At 40.2% G+C, this 18028-nt stretch overlaps 2 protein-coding genes across 9 annotated transcripts in view; both read left to right on the top strand.

The window, feature by feature from the left end:
- The window catches only part of LOC130920496 (meiotic nuclear division protein 1 homolog), an 80701-nt gene extending 73653 nt beyond the window's left edge, over nucleotides 1-7048 (top strand). For 2 of the 8 annotated variants that reach the window (XM_057843775.1, XM_057843773.1), the window contains exons 24-34: nucleotides 1263-1412; nucleotides 1493-2033; nucleotides 3432-3565; nucleotides 3641-3810; nucleotides 3899-4090; nucleotides 4180-4258; nucleotides 4352-4452; nucleotides 4540-4681; nucleotides 6058-6128; nucleotides 6204-6340; nucleotides 6446-7048. In XM_057843775.1, the coding sequence (XP_057699758.1) occupies nucleotides 1263-1412; nucleotides 1493-2033; nucleotides 3432-3565; nucleotides 3641-3810; nucleotides 3899-4090; nucleotides 4180-4258; nucleotides 4352-4452; nucleotides 4540-4681; nucleotides 6058-6128; nucleotides 6204-6340; nucleotides 6446-6790 (2062 nt within the window). In that variant the 3' untranslated portion in view covers nucleotides 6791-7048. The remainder of the gene's footprint in view (nucleotides 1-1262; nucleotides 1413-1492; nucleotides 2034-3431; nucleotides 3566-3640; nucleotides 3811-3898; nucleotides 4091-4179; nucleotides 4259-4351; nucleotides 4453-4539; nucleotides 4682-6057; nucleotides 6129-6203; nucleotides 6341-6445) is intronic. The other 6 variants (XM_057843782.1, XM_057843778.1, XM_057843777.1 and 3 more) reach the window with 6 other exon arrangements.
- Nucleotides 7049-16128: 9080 nt separating this feature from the next.
- Nucleotides 16129-16722, top strand: LOC130920724 (protein PERCC1). The gene has a single exon (XM_057844122.1). It carries the CDS (start codon nucleotides 16129-16131, stop codon nucleotides 16720-16722), a length of 594 nt encoding a protein of 197 aa, XP_057700105.1.
- The last annotated feature ends 1306 nt before the right edge of the window (nucleotides 16723-18028 follow it).

Here is an 18028-nt window from a genome sequence, read left to right as displayed (position 1 = left end):
GTAACACACACGTACATGACTGTTCAAGACGACACATTACAGCAATAAAACACCTGACACAAAACAACTGGTGTTCAAACGTCCATCTAGTCTGATAAACATGTAAGTTTAGTACATTAAATTAGCCTAATTTGTCTCAGAAAAGTCTGCTAGCTTGAATGATGATATATATATATGACATATTTACAATTCTCATATCAAATCGCTCACACATAACTCCACAAACTGTAGCCCTAACTTAATAACAAATGCATACACAAACATATATTAGCTGAAGCATCTCTTACAGCCTTATGTGGGCCAAACCAGAGCACAGCTATGCTTTATCCATGTGCTCCTGTGTGGAAGCATTATTGAACGACAGTCCATCCAGACCCAACGCTGCGACCAGAGGGCAGTGTATCCTCCACCATTAAACAAAATGCAATACTTTTGGATAGTTATTTTGAAATTTTTAAGAGGTAATTCCGGTTAACATAGAAATTCGGGTTACGTCGCCAGCGTAGGAACGGAACGCGTTCGTGAACCGGGGACTACCTGTATGGTTAAAAGGGCTCCTGAATATTGTACCTATAATGACAAAAAAAATAAAAGATAATACAAATAATCAGACAAAAAAAATGTAATGGCAAACTTAGTCACTGCAAAATGAGGTATTGGACGAATTTAATTTAGAATAAAAAACATTGGGGGGGGGCATGATAAAAATAACGGATAAGTATTACGCAGCTTTTGGAATATAAAGGTACAAAGAAATAATACATGATTGAACCAAGTGTATCAAAATATTTGACAAAAAATGCAAATATATGAAAGAATATCAGATCAATACAAATTGATAAGAACATAATAGTTAAAACAGTGACAAAGATCAGAAAGTATATCTAAAAAATCTTGTATAAAAATGTAAAAAATTGCCGTAGTGACATCACACACCAAAAAAAAAAAACAAAAAAAACAAAAGATTTTAGTAAAAGAGAAACTAAAACAAAAACATGCAAAAAATATCTAATATGATGTAAAAATGTGCTCATATTCAGAAAATAGCTGGCAAGTTTTTTAATATATTGATAAATATTTTCAATAAAACAAAACACATTAAGAAAACATTACCAAAATATACTTTTAAAAGTGGAAGTTTGAAAAATATTATCCCACAATTTGGACAAAAAAAAAAAAAAAAAAAATTAATTATACTAACATAATGGGAAAATGAACCAAACTTTTTTTCTTCTTTCTTTTGCTTTTCTATTTTTGTGCAGCTTCTCCTTGTTCAGTGTCTGTTTGATGGCCTTTCATCAGGCACAATATATCCTAAGCGAGTTCTCCACACCCACTATCCGAAGCAACCACAACTCCAACTTGTCTCGGGACAACGGCCCCGTCAACAACATAACACACAATGGCGTCAAGTAGGCATTTATTTATTTTTTAAAAACATTTTCTCAACTAAATGTTTCTGAAATCCTTACGCCTTTCATTTTTTTTGCAGTAAACCAAAAGGTAGCTGTAAGAGCTATGTGGACAACTGCCACACCTCAGACAAAGGGAAGGGTCGAGGCTCCCCGGCGCTGTCAAACAGCCCAGCTCAACGTCTTCAATCGTCCAAGAAGAGCTCCTCAGGCGCCCCATCGCAGCCCCAGAAGAAACACAAGGTGTCCCTGTACTACAGCAAGTACAAGCCCAGCGTGGCTGCTGTATCATCTGCGGCCATGGACGAAGAGCACGAGGAGCATGAGGAACTGATTCCTGACCTGCCCTTAACGCCGGACCCTGACGTTTGCAACAATAATGAACCAACATTCATCAGCGAGATGGCTAAAAAGGCAACGGTGGACTTTAATACTGAAGATAGCGTGCCAGCAGCGGTTATGTTTCCTGTGGAAATTCCTGCTGGCTTCCCTCAAAACGTCACGCTTGGTCCTGGACCAAGACCGGGCCTGCTACTGTGCAAACCCGTGGAGATGGGTCACTCTGGACGCTATGAACCTGCAGTGGTGCACTGTGAGCAGCGGCCGAGTGCCGAACTACAGGTCGGTACATTCCTATAAGCGCTCGTACTTTAGATGTACCGTAATTTTCGGACTGTAAGCCGCTAATTATTTCATTTTCCTCATTTTGAATCCTGCGGCTTATAGTCCAGCGCAGATTATTAGTTAATTTATTTTGGTTAATGGGTAACACTTTATTTGACAGTGGCGTTATAAGACTGCCATAAGACCGTCATAATTATGACATGACATTATCATGGGCATTAATGAATGCAGATTTCATTAAGTGTCATCCGGCAAATTTTGTCAACAACTCCATTTATGTCCAGCTCGGATCTTATACATCCATTCAAAAGTGAGATAATTTGCCGGATGACACAAAATAATGTCTGTCATAAGCATTCATTAAGGCTCATGGCAGAGTCATGTCATATTTATGAAGGTCTTTTGACAGTCTTAAAATTTCCATAACTAGCAATTAATGAAACAACTAGAACAGTAACTGAAGAAATAATTAGCACAGAACATAAATTTTGATTATTTACATCTGTGCTGCTGCAATGCATGCTAGGAGGCATGTTGGATGACAACAGTGTTGACAGCAGGTGGCGGGAGAGGTTGATTGTCTCCCCAAAGAAGGCAGTGATGGCCAAATGAGCGTCTTAAAGCAATTAAGCTTTGAACTAATTTGCTGCAAATTGAACCATTTGGCATTTTGTCATGGTGGTTGATTTGGTATTATGACAGTTTTATGATGCCGCTGTCAAATAAAGTGTTACCGGTTAATATCCTTTGGTGTAAATATCCCATAATACAGTGAAGACATCTGCTGCTTATAGTCCAGTGCAGCTTCTCGATGAACAAATGCCGTTTTCTTGTCAAATTTGGTGGGTGGCAACTTAGTCAGGTGCGCCTTATAGTGCGAAAATTACGGTAAATAGATTTCATGATTAAAATAAGAGTTTCACATTGGAGTAGTAGTAAAGCAATATACTTCACAAGAAGCGGGGAAAAAATATATATATGCTGGGCAAATAATTACTTGTCAGCCACCAATTGTACAACGGATGCCTTTAAAAAAGAAGACTTCTGTAAGTTTTTCATGGGCTCACTTCAACTGTGAGAGATGGAATGTACATAAAAATAAAAAAATCATTTTGTAGTACTGCTGCCATCTGGCCGAGGCAGACAACAGCATAATGGCCTTACAATTTATGCAGCGTGACAAAAACTGCTACTATGTCTTTGTGTCATTAGCTAATTAGACTTGTACTTCAATGCACCAGTCTATACCAAAATGATGAAAATTCAAGAACTCAGTAAAAATATTAGACAAAAAGTACAGAAATGAAAACACACAGAAAAAAAGAGCAAAAATAGCACAAATAAATTACAGTTTCTAAATATCATATCAACAATACTGATGTTTTCTTTCTACAGTTAAGAGAAGACTGCAAAGGACCGAGCAAGAAGGCTTCAATTGCAGACACAGGAAATAGTAGTAGTAGCATTAATATTAGTACCAATAGTAATAAGGGAAAGAGGAGTCGCAGAAAGACGGAAAATGTTTCAAGGTAGGACATGACCTCCTGATGGCACACCCACCTTTCCTTGTCTTGTCTTCATTCCAACTCTGAACCCACTTCCAGCTCTACTGAGCAGAAAGTGCAGCTACTTCCAGAGGGTGAGCGAGAGCTTGACTGGAGTGCGTCAGACCGCAACCTGGCGGCATCCCGCAACAGGAACCGCTGCTGTCTCGCACCTGCGGCAGAATTGTCCAAACCTGGACATCGTGCTGACAACTCTGTCAGACAGAACGGTGTGCAGAGATTTCCACCATCGTGGTTTTATTCATTGGCATTTCATTTCTAACCTTTCCTGTCTTGTGTTACTTGTTTTTTTTTTAGCAGGCATGTGTCCTACTCGCACTCGTCGAAAGTGCACCACCGAGCGGCGCGCGTGTGAGTCCGGGTCGGACTCGGGCAGCTCATCGGGTAGCGTGAGGGCCAGCAGGGGGAGCTGGGGCAGCTGGAGTAGTGCTAGTAGCATCGAGGGCGACAAAGAAGCCAGACACGTTTGCGCAACCTCATCCAGAAAAAGTGCAAACTCTAAATATTCCTCTTTATACTTAAAAACACTGACTTTCAGCTTCACTTATGAGGGTATTTATGTCTTGATTTGTTTCTAGGGGAGCCCATGCAGTATAGCATCTACACAGCAGAGCGGGACTCTTACCAGCCTGCTCATGCCAACTGCAAACCGCTTAGGTAATTTGATGACTCACTCCCTTTCACACAAGAAATCCCTGCTGACATGTTTTCCCTTTTGACGTCTAACTACATGTCATGTGTTCTACCCAGTAGTGCATACCGCAAAGACCAGTGCCAAAGTTTCGATCCGGCGGTGTCCAGCTTCGCCCCGAGCTTTGCCGCTGTCGCCGCGGGGGTGGAGCGGAACACGGGTAAACTGAGGGGAACAAAAGATATCCAGAACAGTCTTGTATGAAAAAATTCTTCTTATGGTAATTTTTATTTTTTGGGTATGCAAGCAGATCTGACGGGTCACTTCATACCTAAGGAGACATGGTCAGCTCCTTCAGTTCCGCTCACTAATGAGTTCCGGTACAACACCACTGCCACCGAAGCACTACCCTTCGTTCCTCAGCAGGCCTCGCCAATGCCGTATAACGGGTATGATGTCATCATCTTAACAACTCCAGGAAAACCCAGCGAGTAGTTTTGTTTCTGGGGATAATTTATTGGTCTCCAAAAGAAGACTGTCAGCTAGGGTCGAACTTTTTTCTTCTTTTCATACATTACCAATGAAATGTAAATGACAAATAAATAAACAAACAAACAAAAAAAAACATCAGAAAGTCATCCAAAATATTACAAATTCTTCCACACTTAAATTAAATCGTGAAAATACTATTCCCCTGTATAAGAAAACTAAGACGGGTGCTCAAGTCCCGTCCTCGAGAGCCCCTATCCAGCTTGTTTTCCATTTCTCCCTCCTCCAACACACCTGACTCAAATAATCAGGATCATTATCAGGCTCCTGCAGAGCTTGCTGATGAGCTGATCGTTCAGGTGTGTTCAAGGAGGGAGAAATGGAAAACAAGCTGGATAGGGGCTCTCGAGGACCGGACTTGGGCACCCCTGAACGAAGAAATACGTATTTAAGGAAATTACATTAAAAAATGCGGAAATGTTTGTTTCTACCAGAAATATGAAATGTTTTGACACGAATAACAGTAACGATATGTATCACCAAAAAAATCTCATAAAAATGATTAAAATATTTGATGAAAATCGCACCGAAATTTGGGAATAGTAATGCTTAGAAAATTAAATAATGTATTAGATGCACACATGTATGTATATAGGGCTGCAGCTATCGATCATTTTAGTAATCGATTAATCTATCAACTACTTAGTTCAAATAATTTCACACTCTGATTTGGAACATTTAATGCATTTCAGAACAAATTTTAGGAGCTGTAAAACAAAGGCTTGCTAAGATTGCACATTCATGCTAAGATTGCACTTTCAAAACGGCATTAAATTTCAATACAAAATACAATTCCAGAGTGTTTCGTCAAACTGCAGAATTATACTATCATTTACCTGCGCTTAGCCTCAAACGGCACAAAAATAAATAAATGAGGATCTAAGTACTGTACAACAAACTAATTGGCTAACTTGCATAGCAAAAGTCAGTTAGCTTAAATGCTATAAAATGCTAACTTTTTTATTTTTTAACAATGCTCCCAACAAATCGTTGAAACACATATTCCCACAAAAAGCTGCTAAATATACCGGTGACCTAAATTCCAAACGCAGAAAAAAAATACATTAACTCTTGCTATGTTAAATAAGTTATGTCATATTTAATGTTGCCACTAGATGGCAGTGTATCCACCCAAATTAATAAAGCTAAATGCAAACATTCAAAACAAACCATTACAATGCCATTCTCATTAAACGAATCCTCGAAGCAAAAAAATGTTTTGAAGCTTTGTGTATTTAGTGTTTGTGTATCTATAATAAAATGTTAATTCCTGTAGGTTTTCATGGAGAAGTGCCAACAGCCACTGCAGTAATCCCTACGCCTACGCAGAGGAAGGCAACTACATAGGTACAAGCCTCCATATTCCACCTCATGAGCACCCGTAAATTAGCGGCATCCTCATTTGTCTCGCGTATATGGCAGGAAACGTGGCGTTCCCGGCCGGTTTTCCCCGACAGGAGGGCCACGGCGTCCCCGCTGGCAGTCAGGCCAGCTGGAATGAGCAACATACCCAAGAGTCCCCTTGCACTTGGGATTCTGCCGCCTGCGTAGGCACCAAGGTGACAAGCTTGTGGTGATACTTGACCTATGAGTGACCTAGCTAACACACAGATGATTTTTTTCCTGTTCTGAGTCCATTTAAGTAACACTATGTTGTTCCCCAGCCTTTCTTCTCAGGCACCCGCAGCTTGTCTCCAGTGTCCAGCTTGTTTGGCTCCATCTGGACGCCACAAAGCGCCCCCTATCACCACCACAGCCACCTGCAACACGAACGCTCGGCGCCCATGTCGCCGGCTTCCCCCATCACGCCGCCACACTCTCCCTTTGCACGAGAGTCTGCAGAGGCGCCCGCGTGTGGCGTTGTTGGCGGGGGCGTCGGGGGCGCCGTCCCGTTCTCCAGCTTCCACCCCTTCGGCCCGCACATGAACCTGGACATCTGGAACTCCTCTTCCAACCGCAGCTCCAACTCGCAGTTGTCCAACGACTCTGGCTACTGTGGCGACGTTTGAATTAAAAGAAAGTATAAAAGAAAAAAGCATCACAATAATTGCAAAAACATATAGAACATGGATATATACCACCAAGTTAAAGAAAAAAACAATGTTCTTTTATCAATAATGGGGAAAATGTGAATATCCCTTTTTCTTTTATGTTCCCATTTTCAAACGTTGTGGACATTTGTTGTATATTTTTCTAGATGTTTTGCAGTTTTGATCATAGAAAATTAAAAACAAGCTTTTGTACTTGAACAATGTCCTAGTTTTATTGCATTTAAAACTTGTAGTACCCTGCGACTGGTTGGCATCCAGTTCAGCGTGTACTCTGCCTTCTGCCAGTTGTTAGCTGGGATAGGTTCTAGCGCCCCTTTTGCTGTTCAGATGACCAAAATAAGACAATCTATCCCAGTACACACGTTTCCGAGGTACTTTCGCATTTCTGCTCGAAACCTCCATTTTATACTATAACCAAAACAACAGTGGAACTGGAGTGGCATTACTCATCAAAATCCCTAAAAAAAAAAAAGACAATTTGGAAATGCCGCATCCATCTGCCATCATCACAACAGGGGAGGACAACATGTTCATGAAGGCAGATGTGGAACCAAGCCCGTGCCACCACAAAGACCAGGTGTTTATGTAACTTTGTTGCCGCTGGTGTTATGGAAGGTATGTTCTTCCTATCCCTGCATTTTCATGTGTCCGGTGTTCAAAAATACTAAAGCTAAAACCTTGCGCATGAAACGACTTGTCTTTTATATTGTTATTACAATGATTGTAATTATGATAATATTTTTTTACTACAACTACTGTACTGCTGTGGCTGCACCACATGCTATCTACTGCTAGCCTGTTGCTTATGAGTGCATGTCGGATGGCACAATTATGTTCAATTTGTATACAATTCTGTGGTTTTCGTCAAAGCTTAGACATTACCTTTGCTAAATCTAAACCTTTACAACGATCAAGAAATGGAAAACACTCATCTACTACAAGTCATACATGGGCTTCTTACTCTAAATGCAAGTGTTACAAGCCTTTGTTCGTTTGTTTACAGGTGGAGAACGCTGTTAGCCAAGGGAAGACGACTTGATGTGCATCACAATACTTACGGTACGTTGATGGCAAGGGCGTATGTTTGGTCTCAACATTGGTAGTGACGATATAACAGTATAACCTGCATGTACACTTTTTGCTGGAGACAGGACATTTATTAAAACAGACTGGGTGAACGGGGGTCAGGGCTACATTTCTCACCAATATGGACCTAATTAATTGATAGGCTAAATGATCAATGCAAAATAAATCTATTGACTTGTACTAACTTTCATGTGTATTGGTTCAGGTGATACACCGTTCGATTCAAACCTTGGTTTTCAAAAACTAAAACATTTTAAAAACTTCCAGAATAAATTGATTTTATTAGCAAATTTAAATTGCAATATTTGAATACACATTATATCAACATACACGAAGTACATAATCATCAATTATCTATAAGGGGGTAATCCTTAGTTCACTACATTTCTTACAGATTAATTAATGTTACCAGTAGAAAACATGCAAGAGGATATTTCTCAACGCAGCTTACTTGAGTTCGAGAAATTCTGATGGAGTTCGGACTTTCAATAGCAAAATTAGTGGTGTGTTCCCCATCTCCACAACATTGATGTCTTTTTACATTACTTACAGTGGCTGCTGCTGGAGGAAAAAAACTTCTAATACCCCTCGTCTGCGGAGGAGGCGACATGTTGTATACCTATCGGGCTGTGAATGCTTGTGTGTGTGTGTGTGTGTGTGTGTGTTCGGAGGGGTCAAGTCATCAGCCAATCAAACGTATGTTTGAGTGGAAAAATGGACTGGCACATTCAGCAAGTGAAAAGGGGTCAATCTATGTCTAAACATAATGAAAGTACTGTAGTTCACTTAATAATGGTCAGTTCTTACAACATATGGGAAGACAATCTAAATGACCTATATAACTGAAGCCGTTATATAATGCAAATAAGGTTTCTTAAAAATTGGTCGGGACAATTCAGCATCCTGAAAAGTTGGTACAATATGTGCATTCTACTTTGATGATGGATGGCTCGAGTTATGCTCCACCTTCGTTAGTATTTGTCCAATAATTTTATAAATTGTGATTTAATGATCTGTTTTGCACATGCACCAATCGTTTTAAATATAACAAGAAATTGGATCATGATGTCAAAAAGTTTTATTGCAATCAATATCTGCAATGAAAATGAATGACATGCTATTTTTGTTTATATGTTCATGTGTGATGAGCTCATAATACCATAACTATAATCTAACCAGATGAAAAATACCTTGTATTATTTCCTTGTAACAACAAAATCCATGTCAGCCCTTCTGCATTCAGCAATTGTAATACTGTATTATTTGTAATTCTGACTCACTCAAGTGACCAGCGTATCAATCTACACCTCATGTTAACACGGGCTGCAAAGATTGTTAGAATTTTGTCCACGAAAGATCAACTAAGTGATCAGAAAGAATGCACAACACAGAAAGTCCTGGAGTTTCATCTTTGTCGTGCTCAATCCAATTTTGGAGTTTTAACTTTGTCTAAACACTGCTTACTTCAGCCCCACTTCATTATGTTCTGTCTAAACCGGAAGTCGGAAGCAGAAAATGTCAAAGATGGCGCCGCCCATGTTTCGCTTTGGAAACTTGTCTATTCAGTAGTTAGTTTTTATTAAAGGTATGTATGGTGTTCAAATGGATTTTAAACTTATTTTATGCCTAAAGTATGAACTCGGTATTTCATCATATTATGATAGTCACAAAAGTGGGCAAAAAAACTCTTGTTTATTTTCAAGATTTATTTAACAATAAATATTCAGTCTTCTTGTTTTAGCACTACTTTATTGTGAAATAGTTTGTTCAATGTGTAGAAAATACAGAACAGGCATAGAGCCTTACAAAGGTGGATCAAAAAGCCATATTAACAATTGCCACGAAATCTTATTTGTTTTACAAATTTGCTGCAGACCAATAAAAACAACCACAGACCAACTGCTTCAAAAGGCAGCGACTTTTTAGTAAAAAAAAAAAAAAAAAGACTTTTTTAAAATTATGCGCCTAATTATTTTTGTATTATGCAATTATAAATAGATTTGTGAATTAATACAATCGATCATTTGCCCCTCCCAGTCAAAATGGATTTGGCATCTCACGCCGTCAATGACATCTAATAAGTTAAATGAATGTCATGCAAGGGGAAAAAAAGTCCCATTTGTACGTGAAAGGGTTAATTTAATTTTAAATAGTCTTTGTTCCCATATTTATTATCTGCTTTAGCAAGGAAATATTTTATCTTGACTAGAACTAGACTAGTCCAGTAAGGAAACTCATCCACACAGGGGCTGGCCGATCGGTGTAGACAGTCAACCCCGCCGCCGTGTGTGACAATTAATTTAGCAATTGGGGAAAAAAAATACTTGGATACAAATAATATCCTGTAAAATATTGGAGTAGAGAGATTAAAACAATGATGACATTTTGCTGCTCTCTGTCGCATTTTCCTCGTTCTGAATCTTCCTCCTCCGTTGGGTTGAATTCTAAATCCATTGAAATCTCTACTCCGCTGACGTCATCACTCAGATGGAGGCGCCAGAGTGCTATAATAACAGGAGGAGCTCAATGGCAGATTAAAAGACTCATTTCTCGTCATCTGCGCTTTGCCAAATTGTTGTATATAGTCGAATTGTTTCAAAATAGGATTTTAATTCACATAATAATGCTATTTAAGATTTTCTACTTTTCAGTTTTATATGGTTCTCTGCTGAAGTCTTATTTTTCCTCATAGACGTCAAGTCACCTTCTGCCGTCCACTGTTGGTGTGCACGTTTTTGGGTTTTCTCGTACTGTGGGAATGACACCCAATTTTCCCTATTCGGAGGACACACGTCCCATAAACTCAACATATAGTGCCAAAAATTAACTTGCATTTGTTGTTCAAATCTGAACCGGGATTTTTGTGTTCTGGTGACACAGAAGTGGTACTGAAGTCCTAGTCCTGGCTGCAAAGACTAACTTAAGGGGTCGTACAAGAGCACACAGATTGACGTTGGTCCCCTTCCTCTTCTACAGTGCCTTGCAAAAGTCTTCGGCCCCCTTGAATCTTGCAACCTTTCGCCACATTTCAGGCTTCAAACATAAAGATATGAAATTTAATTTTTTTGTCAAGAATCAACAAAAGTGGGACACAATCGTGAAGTGGAACAACATTTATTGGATAATTTAAACGTTTTTAACAAATAAAAAACTGAAAAGTGGGGCGTGCAATATTATTCGGCCCCTTTACTTTCAGTGCAGCAAACTCACTCCAGAAGTTCAGTGAGGATCTCTGAATGATCCAATGTTGTCCTAAATGACCGATGATGATAAATAGAATCCACCTGTGTGTAATCAAGTCTCCGTATAAATGCACCTGCTCTGTGATAGTCTCAGGGTTCTGTTTAAAGTGCAGAGAGCATTATGAAAACCAAGGAACACACCAGGCAGGTCCGAGATACTGTTGTGGAGAAGTTTAAAGCCGGATTTGGATACAAAAAGATTTCCCAAGCTTTAAACATCTCAAGGAGCACTGTGCAAGCCATCATATTGAAATGGAAGGAGCATCAGACCACTGCAAATCTACCAAGACCCGGCCGTCCTTCCAAACTTTCTTCTCAAACAAGGAGAAAACTGATCAGAGATGCAGCCAAGAGGCCCATGATGACTCTGGATGAACTGCAGAGATCTACAGCTGAGGTGGGCGAGTCTGTCCATAGGACAACAATCAGTCGTACACTGCACAAATCTGGCCTTTATGGAAGAGTGGCAAGAAGAAAGCCATTTCTCAAAGATATCCATAAAAAGTCTCGTTTAAAGTTTGCCACAAGCCACCTGGGAGACACACCAAACATGTGGAAGAAGGTGCTCTGGTCAGATGAAACCAAAATTGAACTTTTTGGCCACAATGCAAAACGATATGTTTGGCGTAAAAGCAACACAGCTCATCACCCTGAACACACCTTCCCCACTGTCAAACATGGTGGTGGCAGCATCATGGTTTGGGCCTGCTTTTCTTCAGCAGGGACAGGGAAGATGGTTAAAATTGACGGGAAGATGGATGCAGCCAAATACAGGAACATTCTGGAAGAAAACCTGTTGGTATCTGCACAAGACCTGAGACTGGGACGGAGATTTATCTTCCAACAGGACAATGATCCAAAACATAAAGCCAAATCTACAATGGAATGGTTCAAAAATAAACGTATCCAGGTGTTAGAATGGCCAAGTCAAACTCCAGACCTGAATCCAATCGAGAATCTGTGGAAAGAGCTGAAGACTGCTGTTCACAGACACTCTCCATCCAACCTCACTGAGCTCGAGCTGTTTTGCAAGGAAGAATGGGCAAGAATGTCAGTCTCTCGATGTGCAAAACTGATAGAAACATACCCCAAGCGACTTGCAGCTGTAATTGGAGCAAAAGGTGGCGCTACAAAGTATTAACGCAAGGGGGCCGAATAATATTGCACGCCCCACTTTTCAGTTTTTTATTTGTTAAAAAAGTTTAAATTATCCAATAAATTTTGTTCCACTTCACGATTGTGTCCCACTTGTTGTTGATTCTTGACAAAAAAATTAAAATTGTATATCTTTATGTTTGAAGCCTGAAATGTGGCGAAAGGTTGCAAGGTTCAAGGGGGCTGAATACTTTTGCAAGGCACTGTACGTAGCCATCTAGCTGCTATCTCACCAAGGTACTGTTGAGCTCATAAACAGGGAATTATTAGATGGGGCTTTGCAAGAAATTGCAGTTTCTAGTTACAGCTTAATACCTGTTATCTTTCTGTCTGAAAAAAAACAGATCTTAATTGTATGACCTGCACGAAGTGCACATTTTGTGTTTCACAGTATTGCCAAACCGCATGAAACAAGACAAATACAGGATATAAATGCATAGACTTGTCATATATTATACCATTTTACAGGAAAATGGTACGGATTTGTTTAAGGTTTTTGCTCATGAAACTGAAATTTTAACATGCTCTTAAACTGATGGAAAATATTACGTCAGCATATGTGTGCGAGCGTGCATATGTACATAGCGCTTGTGTGGCTAAAAGCGCGTGTAATTCGCCATCAGACTGTGGAGTGCTAACATATTGCCGCTATTGATCTTGAGGCCTAAAGTCAACACGGAAGCCGGGATACTGATGGCCATGGGTGGCCAGGCGGGGGTTCTGATAACATATTAATAGAACGTGTGCTCACGTAAACACAATATAATTGACTTCTGTGGATTTACACTCTAATGATGTAAAGCGTTTGTTTTTATTTTCCTGTTAATGTCTTAATTTAAATGCAAGATGTAGCAATGATTCAACATTTAATCAATCAGAGTATTTTACTTTAAAAAGAAATTTGGACTAAATATATAAATGTAACAATAGTTGTTCAGCGATGTACTATTGTTATTATTTTTTTAACTGCTTTATTCAGTGCTGATCAATTAATCTTTAATTCCTCACTGTATTATGAATAAAATTAATTTAAAAATACATTTGAACAAAAAAAGATATCTACATACTGGTAATGTGATACAGAAACAATATTTTTACCTAAAAAACAGCCTTAAGCACAATCAGTCATGGATTAATAGAAACACAAGTTTTTTTTTTTAGTTTTTGTCATTTCTGTTTTTATTTTTATTTTCCACATTCATATTAAACCCTATTTTTTGTTGAAAAATATATACACACAAAAACAAATATTGTGATTTTGTATGATATATTGACACAATATGATATTTAAGAAGAGATTTGAACTTGAGTAAGTATACCCTCCAAAAAAATTATTGTATATGTATGAAAGGTTATTTTGTTGGAAATAAAAATTCAGTCAGAGAATATAAATAATAATACTGTTTTTACTAGGGTTGTTGTCCCCGATCCGATCTTTAAATAGCTTTTTTGTTTGCTTGTTTTTTATTTGTATTTTTTTTCTGGCTGAAGGAATCTGACCTTTTAGCCAGAATGCCGGAATCACGCTAGCCGAACCGCCAGAACTGTGCTAGCGCAATTCCCACAACCTGGCCAAAAGGCCAAACTCCGCGCGTTCACCTTAGTCTTAACCCCTTGTACTGACTCCATTTTAAAAGCTGCAAAAGGCTTCGAAACACAAATTGACAATTTATTCCAAGTCTGCAGCAATCATACAGCACAGAGAGACCCAGGTGAGGAGGCAAACTGGATCCAGGGTCACCATATCACAAGTCAACAAAAGATTCCTGAGAAAAAGACAATGATTAGTTAAACATTCCGTTTTCTTAAGGCTCTGGTAAGGTGGGCTGTGGCCTGGAAAGACGGTGTGTTTGGGTGTTGTTTAGGATTATTCTCTGTTGTGGATTGAGCAGGAGGGTTTCGGGCTTTACTGTTGTCAGGGCAACGAGAGTTGAGGATTTTGCTACCTCAGCGCCATGTGAGTGCTGGGCGTCAACTTCTCAGTCGCAGGTTCCTCTTTATCACATGTTCCTTGTGAAAAGACAAGATGTCCTGTCATTGTTCTGGAATGCCCATTGTTGGCCTCCAGAAGAGCTGGTGGGGGGATTTGGTAGTGCAGATGTGGGCTTGTAGATGTCTTGCCTATCACCTGCTTTGTCAAAGTCAATCTTGCTCAGTCAGCTGCATGACGCGCACGTTGGGCTTCCGTGGTCAGAAGGCATCCTGTATCTGTTCTGCCCTTATCTGCCCGTTGTCTTGGCGCTGCAAATTCTAATCAATTCAAGTCCAGCTGTTTATAATATCGATTATAATCTGCTTGTTTTTCTTCAACTACGATATAAATGCTAGTTTATATTGGGTGTGTTAAGAGTAATACAAACAGTAAATACAAGAATAGATACTATTCCCTTTATTGCATATGTCCAAAATAAAGTGTTGTTATGATGTCATGTGATGTCGTGATTACGCACTGATGCTCTGCACGATCGAAGTTCCTTACAGAATAAGATAGTTCTTTGAAATTGAGGTATTCAAATCAAATAAAAAAATAATCTGTTTTCATCATGAAAAATTATCACTAATATATATAAATATTATACATTTTAAAATTGTTAAAATTGAATTTTACAATGTATAAGATATATACCTTAATACAGACATGTCCAAAGTCCGGCCCGGGGGCCAAATGTGGCCCGTGGTCAAATTTCATCCGGCCCCCAGCCTCTGTCATGAAATCAATAACGTCTGGCCCGCACACAGCCTTAATAAATTGGTCGGCAGTACTGCTCCTAGGATATGAAGTAGCTTACACACTAAATGTTGCTCCTCATTTACCCACTAAAAGCAGCAGCACTCTAAGCAACATTACCTCTTGTGACCCTTTACTCCCAATTTTCTAAAATGGTGACAATCAACAAAAAAATTAAAGTTGACCGCGACAGCCGACGCTTCAAGGATAGGTGGAAATTGGACTATTTCTTCACTAAAATACGCAACCGCTGTGTCTGCCTCATTTGCAAAGAGACCGTCGCTGTTTTTAAAGAGTTCAATGTGAGGCAATACAACCAAACAAGACACGCTGACATGTACGACAAGATTACAGGGAAGATACGTAGTGAGAAATTGAAACAACTTGAAGGTAGTTTAATTTTACAGCAGCAGCAGAGCCCGAGAGTCGAAAGAAAACGCCACAAAGGCTAATTCCGAGATTGTTGAAATTATTAATTTAAAAAAATATTCAAGCAAATGTGACACACAGAACGGCTTGCTAAAATTTGCTTAAATATATTGTTCTACGTAAAGGAAGTCAGCCAAGGTCGGCCCCCACATTTTTACCACACCAAATCAAATCTGGCCCCCTTTGCAAAAAGTTTGGACAGCCCTGCCTTAATACATTAGTGTCATCCTTTTTTCATCTTAACTGAAATTAATCGCTGTATTTAGTGAGGTGATTTCACATTCTGGTTCACCTGAAATGTGACAATGAACACGTATTTTTCACTGTATTATTCCACGCATGTTGATGAGCTTTCAGTGGGCTAATGCCTGCCCCCCTTTAGAAGTCAAAACGGCGTGAAATTGGATTTTACGCTCTTTTTACCCTTTAATTACCCTCATAAACCTATGTGTGCGTGCGGCAAATTTTCATGTTGCCTCTCGCCGAGGGTCCATTAAGTTGCGGACCCCTCCTCGGTTGCCTGGCGCTAAAGTAAATAAAAGATTGTTTGACCAATACAAATATTTACGCACAGACACACGCGTAGCACACGCACACACACAGTGAGGTGTATATATAGCATCCCCATTTTGGTGGCCCACCCGTCACTCACTACGATGGCGACGGGTGTCTTGCGAAATTTCCTGCTCCGGGTGCCGTCCCCAGTCTATTTCCCCCCTGAGGAAGAAGTGGAGGATGATGATGAGGAGGAGAAGGGTTCCATAGATGAAGAAGAGGAGGAGGAAGCTTCGGACCCCCGGACGTCAGACCCTCAGGATGCGACAGAGCGTCTGTTGAGGTTTGCCGACATCATCAGTCGTGATGTCCGGCGATATTTTGGTCGAAGGGAGGTCCGGAATGTTTACGACCAGGAACCTGTCGATTCCGCTAGTGGGCGTCTGCGTTATGACGACTTCCTGAGGCTGGCTGAGGTGACCCCGGGGGCGGCAGCCGAGGGGCGTCCCTCCTCAGAGCTGGGCCCACTAGCAGAGCTTTTTGAATCCAGGGGGAAAAGCCAAGCCCGGCCTATGAACGCCAGGCACCTGCCGCTTAGTTTCTGGACTGAGCCGGACCCCCCTGATGGGGACGCCCGCCTACGGGACAGCCACACAAACTATAGCCTGCACACGCTTGAAAACTCCCAACCTGACTTTAGCGACCTGCTGGCCAACTGGGATCCCACAATGGACGACACCAATGTGCTGCACTGACATTATTTTTTAATTGGCATTGCTTTAATAAGGTGTTGTTTCCTTTAAGAAAAGTGTCACAGGAGTTTACAATACTTTCTGAATAATTTGGCTAAAATTAATGAAAATCTCACAACATTTAAGACAGCGCCTAACTTCCTAAATTCCTAGCTAGGAGTCTTCCAGACCATTGTTAGAGAACTTTTTAAGGAATAAACAAAAACGGTTATAGATTTTTTAAATTTGGTGTTATAAGACTGTCATAATGTCAACATGAAACATGGCATGAATATGAATGAGGGCTTATGACAGATGTCATTGAGTGTCATGTATGTGTATGTATAATGTCACTTTTGATGCATTATGGAAATTTTTTCAAATGTCTTTTGGGTTGGGATTAGAGCAGTGGTCTTCAAACTCTTCCACATAGGGCCGCAGTGGGAGCAGGATTTCATTCCAACAAAACAAGACAACCTAAGCACCAATCTGGTGTTTTACAAGTGTAATCAGTTGATTGCAGTTAGGTGCTGCTTGTTTTAGCAGAAACTTCATTGGTTAAACTGTCGGTACTCGATTGGTTGGAACAAAAACCAGGACCCACTGCGGCCCTTGAGGACCGGTTTGGAGACCCCTGGATTAGAGTTTAGGAATTTAGGAGTAGGGTTAAGGCAGAGTTACCGTATGCTTCTGCGGCATACCTGTGCCGTCAAGGCAGACCCGATTTACGACCCTCCGCTGTAGCACCTCAAAAAAATCTTGACATGTGCGACGTCAACGCGTGATGACGTGGTGCACATGGACTGTGATTGGTCTGCTCAGATTGTTGTTTCCGGTTCAGCGCAAAATCGCCGTTTTCAAACCTTGTTTTGTTACACGCAAAAATGGACGAAGCCGACGGGAGTATCATCGAAGAGCAAGTACGACAGCTTCTACAATGTCTCGTCAAGACATTATATAGATTACCAAATGGCAAGGTCAGCGATTGCATAAAAACACTAGAAGAACCACCGAGACAAGTACGTGTGTGTTTGGAAGCGAATGGCCACCCGAAGCGGTGACACAGTCAGCCAAAAACTGCCCGTTTTTTCGGATTTTTGGTTGGTGCACTTCATTTATTGTGTACATATGTTTGCTCTAAGTCTGTGACTTATTTACATTTCACTCTTCAAGAATATGTGGAATAAAGCACAGGTTTGGTGTCAAAAGTTGTTTTGATTTTTAATTTTCAACAACAGTTCACACTTGATAGTGATACATCATCACTGATTGAGTGTACCTTGGTGCTTTTATGATAACGTGTTTACTAGAGCTGGGAATCTTTGGGCAC

Source organism: Corythoichthys intestinalis, chromosome 8 (genome assembly GCF_030265065.1).
Source record: "Corythoichthys intestinalis isolate RoL2023-P3 chromosome 8, ASM3026506v1, whole genome shotgun sequence".
NCBI classification, from domain to species: Eukaryota; Metazoa; Chordata; class Actinopteri; order Syngnathiformes; family Syngnathidae; genus Corythoichthys; species Corythoichthys intestinalis.
Note: the sequence above shows the minus strand (reverse complement) of the source record. Positions and strands in the feature narration are given on the sequence as shown.